The 10,859-nt window shown below is 36.9% G+C and overlaps 1 protein-coding gene across 1 annotated transcript; it reads right to left on the bottom strand.

Annotated features, from left to right (window-relative positions):
• Positions 1-8,816: 8,816 nt before the first annotated feature.
• On the bottom strand, positions 8,817-10,607 carry LOC113770797 (presenilin-like protein At1g08700). The gene has a single exon (XM_027315381.1). It carries the CDS (start codon positions 10,503-10,505, stop codon positions 9,144-9,146), a length of 1,362 nt encoding a protein of 453 aa, XP_027171182.1. The 5' UTR covers positions 10,506-10,607; the 3' UTR covers positions 8,817-9,143.
• Positions 10,608-10,859: the final 252 nt, after the last annotated feature.

The raw sequence follows: 10,859 nt of genomic DNA, 5'->3' as shown, positions 1-10,859 counted from the left end.
GATGCAAAAGAAACACACCAGTATGGAGGCCACTGCAGGCATGGCTGCTATCTTGGGGGTCCCTATGGATGCAGAAGGTGCTGCACACCTGGTGAGGCTAAAATATGAAGTTCATCTAAATGCTAGGATGTTGTGATCTCTTATTTGATTTCCTCATTATGATACAGAAGTGCTGTTTTGTTGATATATGCAGTAGAGGCTGCCAGAGAAAACTATCAGGTAGCTGGAGATGGATACAGTGGTGGCTATGGGGGTATAGTTATGGTGGTGGATATGGTGGTGGCTGGGGTGGTCGAGGCGGGGGATGGGGCTGGGGTGGTGGCCGAGGTGGCGGCTGGGGAGGAGGTGGAGGTGGTTGCCGATTCGGCTGCTGCGGAAACAACAGGTGGGGAGGTTGCAGGAGCTGCTGGACCGCTGAAGAAGCCAAAGCCTACAAGGACAATGAAGCCAAACCTTGAAACATGGTTCCAAAAATTTGGTAGCACAAGACCAACCATGTATTTGTGTAGATAGACAAATAATATATACATGGAATAAGCGCCAGAGAAGAGAGAGAATAAAAAAGCTGGCAGGTTTTATTCCCACTTCTGTTCTAGGGTTAGATCCCTAGGTATTTAAGTTCATGAGTCCAACGTATTCCTGCAGTTGTCTGTGTGTATAAATAAAAACCTTTCTTTTCATGCAAAAGGCTTCAAAAAATTGAATGTTTATTTGGTGATAATTTTAGATGGTTTCAAACATACAGTTGAAAGATTTACAAGCCCCAAGCTTGTATATCATTGATACAAGACTACGGCATTATTTAAAAGAATAAGCACAGATTTCAAATGTAGCAACAGTCCCAAGTTCCTTTTAGGCATGGACCGAAGTCCGTATAAACAGACTGCCAGGTGTAAATTTAATGAGCAACATTTTAGCAATTATGGAAAAATCAGAATCCCCATCTCATCTTTGCAAATGCAATGGATGGTATTCTAGATATACAAGTTCCACAAAAGGAACGCACTGAACAGACAAATATCAAGCAGACAGCAAAGGAGTCATATATGATGAAATGACCTTGTTCATGAGAAGGAAACCCCAATGTTGTGTAAAAGGTGAAAATATAATAGGAAAAAACAATTATCACAAATTTCTGAACCCAAAGCAATAAGGGGTTTGCATGAGTTGCAACTGAACGTCGCCCACCTTTGTAGCCCTTAAGTTGCTAAATCAGTTTCGAGATGAATACACAAGAAGGAAATCAACAATGAATCTCCAATTTTTCTAGTTTCAGCAAAAGGCTTTGAAAAACCGTCAAGAACTTTCTTTTGGCGGTAAGTAGTTTGAAAAGGCATCTCATATAAACTATAATACCCTTGACAGCTGTACGTTTGTCGCGCCCCATTTTTTGAATAAAATAAAATTTTAAGTATTTAAATTTAGGTTTAGAAATTATTTAAACAATGATATAAACAAAGACACAATAAAAAATTAACAAAATTTTTTAAAGAAATTTGGTGTCTACAACGTTTATATAGTGATAGAAATAGGTGGCAAAAATCCATTAAGATTTATAGGAGACGTGGAAAGGATGTGTCGAATGCCCAAGCATTGATTTGGCATGCTTTTGATGACAAGAAACCAACTTGAGAGTTGGTTTGAATTCTATGGAGTTTATTTTCTGATTTTCGCCGGCAGCGGTATTTTAGTAATTTGAATTAGCTGCAGGAAATTTATGTTTATAGTAATTTTCTGTTTAGTAGTTATTTTTGGTAATTAGTATTTTAGTTGTTATAGAAAATAAAAAAGCTTAGCTTTCTAGCTTTCTACTAGAATTCTATTCTAGTTAGGAATCCTAATTAGGATTAGAATGAACTTTGTTCTAAGGTCTATAAATAACCACTTCTCCACAAAGAGAAGTCAGTTTTTGGTTATTAATAAAATTTTCCTGCAGACTTAACGTCTTCCTTAGGGCTGAGGCCTAAAGATTCCTAGGAGTGATTCCTAGAATTACCAATCAATTTTCACCTTATTAAACATATTCTACCATCCTATTCCACGTTGCTCTTATAAGTTCGGTGACATTCAATACCTAAGCTTTTCTACAAAGCTGTTGTGCCTACCAAGTTTTTGTGCTGCGTCATATAGTAAGATCATCATAAGAATAATTCTCTTTTTTTTTTCCTTCAAATTCCACTTTCACAACCCGTAGGCAGAAAAAACTAACTTTCAAATTAGTCTTACAGCTCAGAACTTGCAAGCTTAACTTTTAAGATCTAAGATTCTACAGAGTTCAAGGTGCTCGGATTATCAATTCCCCAGCATTCCAAAATGATAGGTTCTTGAGCTAGCAACACACTCAAGCCTGTTTAACTTCAACTGTGAGGGGTCTCATTTCTATTGCAACTCTGGTGTCAAATCATTCATATTTGAAACGAGATTATGAGCTCAGTGTTATCGAAAGCACAATTTAATTTGAGGCTCTAAATAGCTAAGCTTGCTTAGGCAAAAGGCAGAGTCCAACGCTCTCACCTCATTGAGTGAGACTGCAAAAACACTTAAATCTACACATTTCCAGTCCAATTGCTCAAGGTGAGATTCATAATTATCCTTTGTCTGGGTGTACTACCTGACCAAACAAATGGAAGAAATTTCTTAAGGTTTGAAAGAAGGCACAGATGATAGAATTGAACAGAGGCTGGAAGACTATACATGTAATTCAAGACATTCACATGCAGAAAAGCCTGACTTAGATCATAGGGACTACTACATCAAACTTAGTTGTGGTAACAAGTCAATTCAGAACCAGAAAAAAAAAATGCCAAATATACATATCCAGGAAATCCAAAAAGGATTCCCAAAGAAGCTTGGGCATGGGCTGACGAGAGGCATTTCTGTCTGAAACCAACTTACCAAAAAACTGAGGTACATTTTAGGTATCTTATATGAACCTTGGTGCATAAGGTGCTTCCTTTAGACTACTGAGCTTGAGTTAATGGATATTCCTCATGAGTATTTCTTTGTTATATGCATCTTCATTTCTCTCAAGTCTTATTATGGATATTGGAGAATACCCCTTAAGCTACAAACTAGATCTGACATTTGTTTTTTAAACATTTTCTCGTCCTGCCTTCAAAAGTAAAGATTCCCAGTTGAAAAGTGTACAGCAGCTGAATGAAACAAAAATTGGAAAACAGAAGGGGACTATTATCAAGCTTGCTAGATGTCACAGATAAGCAAAAACATTTTGTAAATCAAATTTCAGGTGAAATCTGTTCAGAGGCATTAAAATGACGCAGGTGGCTAATCTATATATCACCTATCAATCCACATAAGAACATATTTGTCAGCCAGGGTCAAGGGCGACAATAAAGATTTCATTGTCAGCTCAATCCACTGTTAGATGAAACTCAACTTGCAATCTTCTTCAAATATATGAAATCACCTAGTTTGCTAAAAATTTAGGATAAACAGACGACAAGATGAACAATCATCATATAGACCAGCAAGAAAAATATGAGAAGAAATAAGCAAGAAAGGAACAATAAGGATTTCAGCAATTCTCTAAACAGAAATCTCCTAGTCTAGGGTCCTAGCTCCAACAGAAGCTGGGATCAAGTTTAGAAGGATAACTTAGTCCACTTGGGCGTTTGAAGCTGACTCAGACACCAACATTTCCAAATCACCATCTAAGAAACAAAAATTTGAAAACACAGGGGAGTATCAAGCTTTCCTATAGCCAGGATCCCAACAATTAAAGATTGGCATAATTTGCCTTCGTGACCAGCTTTTAGATTTTGGCTTCAGAGAAATCAACAATTTTATGTTGCAACTACCGTTTCACTCCGGCTTTTGGCTTTTGTGAAGCTAAAACAGCTGAACAGAAGGCGGTGTTGCTAGCTTTTCAGAACAACTTTCCCGCTGTTGTTTTACAACAGATACAGCAAATGTACATATGTCACATGCTAAACTTGAATACCCAGATTACACATAATAACTCCCTGCAAAATAGTTTGCTCGAATGACCAACAAAACCTCGGTACTGCAACTTAGAAAGAAAGACTGATAACCAGCAAAGCTTATCATTTAATAGACGGTAGAAGACCTAATAGATAATAATAAAAAATTTCCCTTTGACCAAAAGTCTCTTTTAAGTGAAGTACTTGCTAGTCATAGTGAAGCAGCAACAAGCAGCACAAGAATTTCATAGGGTTTCAGATTTTTTATTGCATAAAAATTTTCTGAATCTGGTTGAAAGCTTTGAGAATCAAAAGATAGGAGAGGAAGAAGTAAGAATGTAGAAGCAAGAAGGAAAGAATGAATTCAGCGATTTTCTCTAAAGATTCAAATCAATAGCACAATTTCTATAATTCCACTCTTCTTCATGATGCTATAACATCAGACATCTGTATACACTTTTAAGGCTAAGATCCTCCTGTATCAAGAAAATTTAAAGATTAAGACAACTTAAAAATCTACAGCATGAAGTGGGAAGTTAAGTTGAATTCTACTACCTTAGGTTCGACAGCCAAAATTTGGATTAATACTAAAAGTTTGACTAATGTAGAAACCCTCACTTCGAGCAGCACCATCCCATTTTATTGATGGAATTTCAAAAATACCTGCAGCATTGTGAACACCACCAAAATTCACCTTTATTTGACCATGAACACCTTTGTTTGACCAAAATCTTATTTTCAATGACGTGATGTCTTACATTTTCAGTAGGGTTGTGTCTTTCAGCGACGAGCTATACATACATATACATATATAATGATAGGTATCTCTTTCTCCAACACATACATATATGCATATAAATGTTCATCTATACAAGTAATTGGAGAAAGAGAGAGAGATGCCTATGCATTAATATTAGCATCACGAGTGGTATTCACATAGTACCATAAATCTCAATGCAACAAATTTTGAAGCTATTGCCTCAAAAAAAATACCAGATCTCTTACTTTTTGGGGCTTTCTAACTCCAAGATCAGGAAATACTAAATCTAGAAGTATGGCCCCACATGAGTGAAATTTTATGCTTATCTCAATGTAGTTTACTGGTTTATGTCCAGCCTTATGGAGAACTATGAAGAACTTGTGAAAACTTCAGATGTCTATGCTGCATTTCAATAGCTTGTTTAGCAGCAAATCCTAGTTCTTGTTACAAAAAATAATTGCACAAATGTAACTCACATCGTATCTATAAATTAAAAGTTTCATTCTGGTTAATTATTTGTCATCACTAGCATAAAGCTTTCAGTAAGACATTTATAAAACTAAAGAACAAGGAAGATTTTGCAATCATTGATGATAAGAAAACATGTAATAAATTACTATGATCAACCAAGCATGAGTACAAATCCATGCTTTATTCATCGGCATAGTAAAAGATAAGGATCTGAATCCACTAAGACTGTAAAATTGAGGTGCATCATGTCTATGTATCCACTTTCAGGATTTAAAAAAAAAATAGATAAGAAAATTAAAAAGGAATGACTTGATTTATCACTGAACATACGAGTAAAATGAGGGATGGAAAAATAAAAAAGCTGCACATTAAATCCCAAGATGTATTACTTATTCCCTGATTACAGAATAAACACAGAAACATTATTCTGAGCTCTGCATTTCTGCAGCATATTATCTAAAGATCATATGAATTAGGTTTCCAAGGTCAAACTGCTCCTTCTTCGATGGGGGAAAATAACAGACTGCAACTACTGGAAGTACAACTAAGAATTAATTTATTAAATGCAATAATCATTACAATATGTTGTCAAATTAATGAATCTCTGAAATCAAACTCGTAGTATTCTGTTCAGTTTTCTTCATTTTCTTGTGATTTTTTCTGTCACTTTAGATGTTGAAAATGCCAATAGGATGCAGGGTGTAGCCTTTAGACTGATTTCCTAGCCCCGTTGAATGTGATAAAGGTAAGTTTATTGCCAAAATTACGAGTTATACAAATGTCAAGTATAAGACTTTAATTCAATTTGAATTTTATAGAGTCTTCACTACCACACACGTTGTACAGTTAAGTTCAATACAGTTACAAGTTTCACAATATCAGATAATTCCAGCTGGAATGACATGTATGCATATGATGAGCTAGGATAAATAGTATGTATCTCTTCATTCTAAAGAAATCACAGTCCTTTTAGTTAGAAAATAAAAGCCAGAGAGCTAGAGGAGACAGGATATTGAAACTGAATAAATTCCACCCGAGGAAACACCTAACATTTGTCCAGTTAAACTTACCACTACAAGTATTCAGTTTATACCAGTCATACTCAAAAATGCATATGGCTTTTTGCAAAACAAATTTATTTTGCTACCTTTTGCTCCTAAGCAAGAAGTATCTCATTTGCTTTTGTTTGTCCACCAGTTTAATTATCAACTCAAATCATCATTTTTGGTGCAATTTCCTCCATATGTATGTTTTGGAGTATAACAAAGAATGAACCAACAAAAACAAGACCATTGCTTAAAACTACCATACCTGTAAATCTCACTTTCACAATGACAATGAGCAATTATAGAATTCTGAAACAAATTGAAAACCAAAGTACATTATGAGCAAAATCACCATGATACATTTCATCACTCGGTTTGTTAAAGCACTCAACAGTTAAACCTTCTTCTGCTCAAAGGATTATGCTATGCTTTCTTTTTCTTTTGCTCCTTTTTATATTGAAGGTTAAAGGTGGTACTGCAATATGGTATGAGTAAACAGGACAATGCAGACTGACAGAAATGCCAAATTGAGTTGTAGATTACTAACCTGGATTTGTTCCTAGCATATATCCCGAACAAAGCCCAGGTTTCAGGCTAAATTGAAGAATTTGAGGCACACGAGCCCTAAATTGAAAAAATTCAATATCCCAGAGACACACGAGCCCAAACTTCAGAGCCCTAAATTGAAAAAATTCAATATCCCAGAGACACGCGAGCCCAAACTTCAGCAAGCTGCCATGGCCTAGCTTGTAATAATAATGGGGGGAACTCTGGATAAAAAAATGCCTTATCCCATTTTTTCATAACTAAGAGGTAATCTTTTCATACGTCAGCTCAAACATTTCACCAAGAACATATATAAATGTCAAAGTTATGTAATTAATATTCCATAAAAGAAGCCAAAGGATGTCTTTGACGCTTCCTGTATATGTGGCGCCATTCCAGGAGCAAAGCACCCAGGACTCTGCTCCTATTCTACATCGTTGAGTCATCCAGGTCCAGAACTGGAAAGAGCGGTATTTTTTGAAGGAGTTGGGAGTGTCGTACAAGTATTTAGAGAACAAGACTGTGCCCTCTCAAAGAGCAGCACTCTACTAAATGGCCCAATGTCCTCTACATAGCAGATCTGGTTGTTGCAGGAAAAGGGTTGTCCAAGAACTTCATACTTTAAATACTCTGTTCATAACAACCCGGTACACTGATGCCAACTAGCATTTGCATACTAAGATAATCATACATTAAATTTTACATCTTAATCACGCGACATCACATCTGTGCCATATCATGGCCATGCAATCTGTCTATCTTCTTGCTTCTCAAATACTCTTAGCAGAGATAATGTTTCATATCTTTAATTGGAGATCACAAAATTCTTACCTCTACTAAAAAAGTTAAACCATGAGGAACAACAATTAGACCAGACAATCATTGTATTACAGTAAGACAAATGTCAGACTGTTACATGTTGCTTCATCTTCCTTCTGTGAAAAGGCTATTTCGTTGTCAAGGATAAGCAACAGGAATTCCTCAAAATGGAAAGAAAAACAAAAAGTTGAACAAAGACCATTTATGAAAAGAGGAGACAATATATCAGCTTTCAACATATCCAACGGTTTCTCGCTGTTACCAGGATCAAAGTCGAGAGAAAAGGTGTTCACGCAAAACCAATCAATCAGAACGAGAGACAAGCTGTTTGATTGAAGATTATTCTATTATGCCTTACCTCTTTGGCATCCCAGTAAATTCAACATTATACTTACACCTATTCACTAGGATTGGAGCACTTACAATCTGATTAACTTCAATCCTGTGTAAAAATGATGCACATGCCATAGCCTACTCCTCAAAACTCCCTATGAAAACTATACATTTCAATAGCTCTAACTAACCAATCAATTAAACAGTGGGTGCATCGTAGTAAGATAATGTACATGTCGATAATTAGCAAAATATTAGTTGACAAACAGTAGCCAATCTTAAAAGTTTTGAGCTTTTTGATAACCATCAATAACTTCCTGTCAAGTTCATCCTTGTCATTGTTATTTAGTCATCCATATAAAATACTTCTCTTCTAAATTAAGCTTTTTAATCTTCAGTAAAGAACAAGTTGTTTTCCTCTCCACAACTGTCCATAAGACCACCTATAAGTATTTTCAGACTAAAGCCCTGTTTGATAACCCAGTTCAGCACTTAAAGTTAATGGATTCAAATCTTAACATATTCAGACTGTTTGATAACCAAAAATTGAACATTTGAATTAATTAAGTGGCACTGAATTTCCTAGGCAAAACTTGCTCCCACAATTAAGTGATAAACTATTCACTTATTACTGAATGTAATATACACTCAAATATATTAGATTTAATACTTAACAACTCAATAACTTGATGGATTCATATTTCAAACTTCAGTTTTCAAACTTCAATTTTATCAAACACACCCTAAATACTAGTACCATCCCATAGTTGAGGTACAATAAGTTAGTTTCTATCCGTATGGGACTAAATTTTGTGGCGATAACTGTTTCTCATGGAAAAGGTAATATAGAAATAAAACAGCCAAAAGCGACAAGAAGAATCAGAAAAACAACTATAGAAATATAGAAAAGTGCTCTTTCTTGCATATTATGCTATACTGAGTCCTTATATGCCGAAATAACAGAATCATGAACTATATTTCAGCAGCAGAAACTAGTTTAGATCAGCTTAGATTACAGATCAAACCTGTAAATTAGTCAATTTACAATTTGGGACATGACTACCACGCTGCAGCAATGCATATCTTCCGTCCAGTCAAAGCTTGACGTGATGAAGTTACTGAAGTTCAAATCCATATATGTTCAGAAAGTAAACTTAAGAAATGATGTCCTAGATTACTACAGAGTTCCTCAATCCTTACAGCTGTCATATCCAAAACCCAAGTACATCAGAACATCATCAGATTTGATGAAGTCCCAACTACAAAGGGCTCCATTAACAACCGCGTCAAAAAGTAAAATATGACCCCCAAAGCAATCGAAATTGGAAGCGCTGGCAAAGCATGACGACAAACAGCCAACAATATCAATGTGCAGCCAAGTCCTGATATAATAGCGAGATAACAAGCATAAACTGTCATCAGATCATACATGGCTGCCCTTCCTACCAATACACTGTAGAACACAAAGTCCCCTAACCCAAGCTTAATTCCCCTACCATTCATTACCTCAATCATCTCATCACCATCTCTTTCCCTACGCGGTCTCATCATTTCTGCAACTGCTACTTCATTCAATCGCCTACTACTGTTATCAGTACTCTCATACATCATTGGAGATCTCGACCTTTCCCTTGAATTACCAGCCATCAAGGGCGAAGTCTCCTCTTGATCTTCTCTCACAACTTCAACCTCCTCCTCATCATCATTGTCCATATTTATAACCATATGCCCACTCTCACTCGCAATCTCATTCTCATAATTCCCAATATTCGTTCTTGGTGATGCTGACACAGCCTGAAGCTCAACTCCATGATCACTACCATCATTCTGCGACATCCCAGCAACAAGAAGGCCAGCCAAAGTAGATCCTCCTCGAGACCCCGAAATGTTAGCATTAGTTGTAGGCCTAGCCTCATAAACCAAAGCTGGGAGCTCCTCCTGCCGTCTAGACGCCAATTCAACCAAAATTTTCAAAGGCCCACCGGGCGCCAAAACTGCAACCAAGTCATACAATGCCAGTGCCACCAGTAAAACCCAAGTAGTCCACTCGGGCAATCTCGTAAACCAAGCAGCCACAACAATTCCCAAAGCAACCATGTAAGACTGCCTAATTAAGATCGGGACCCCATTTGAAAAAACCGACAAAACCCCAAGAATTGAGAAATTGAAAAGTAGTATAAAGCAAGTTACTGAATCGACTGGGATGTTGAAATGTTGAATGATAGTGAGAAATATAGGCCCACCCATAAAGGAGAGGACAAAGAAGGCGGAGAAGCGAGTATAGTGCTTGAGAAAACTTGTGCAACGGTAGTAGTAGAGAAGGACTAAGACGAAAGTGACAAAGGCAATGAGGATCACAAAAACGAGAGCGTTCAAGAGTGCACCTTCGAGTTTCTCAGCAGGGGTATCGGTGGGGGACTCGAGGTAGACGAGATTGGCGGCCGTACGGACGGCGGAGGAGGCGGAGGTGTTGGTGAGGGAGTAGACTAGCAGAACTACTAAGAACATGCAGATTGACACTGGAGACATTACTCCGATTATTTCCGAGCCGATTGATTCTAGTATGCTGCCGCCGCCGCCGTCTTCCATTTCCGATTTGGAGATTTCTTCTTCTGTTTCTTTCTTTCTTTCTTTTAGTTAAATTGCCATATTGGGAAGAAATGAATTTTGGGAAAGAAAAGTCGCGGAAAATTCTACTGTTTGATGTTAAGCAATATTGGGTTCAGCGCGTGCGATTCGCTCCCTACTTCAAATAGTCCGTGACTTAGGGCCGGTTGGAGTTGCGTAACTTATTGAAAAGCACTGGTACAAGTTTTAATAAAAATTAGGGTTATTATCACTTTACCCCCTCGACTATATTACTATTATCAGTTTATCCCCTAAACGTTATTTTTTATTTACTTCACCCCATAAGTAATTCAACTCAACATGTTAAGAAATTTT

This window comes from Coffea eugenioides, chromosome 5, assembly GCF_003713205.1.
Source record: "Coffea eugenioides isolate CCC68of chromosome 5, Ceug_1.0, whole genome shotgun sequence".
NCBI lineage: Eukaryota > Viridiplantae > Streptophyta > Magnoliopsida > Gentianales > Rubiaceae > Coffea > Coffea eugenioides.
The sequence above is the reverse complement of the archived record's forward strand: the minus strand, read 5'-3'. Positions and strand labels throughout refer to the sequence as shown.

What these genes read in the sequence shown, in the direction of transcription:
- LOC113770797 (XM_027315381.1), bottom strand. Translation starts at nt 10,505, where the DNA reads ATGGAAGACGGCGGCGGCGGCAGCATACTAGAATCAATCGGCTCGGAA.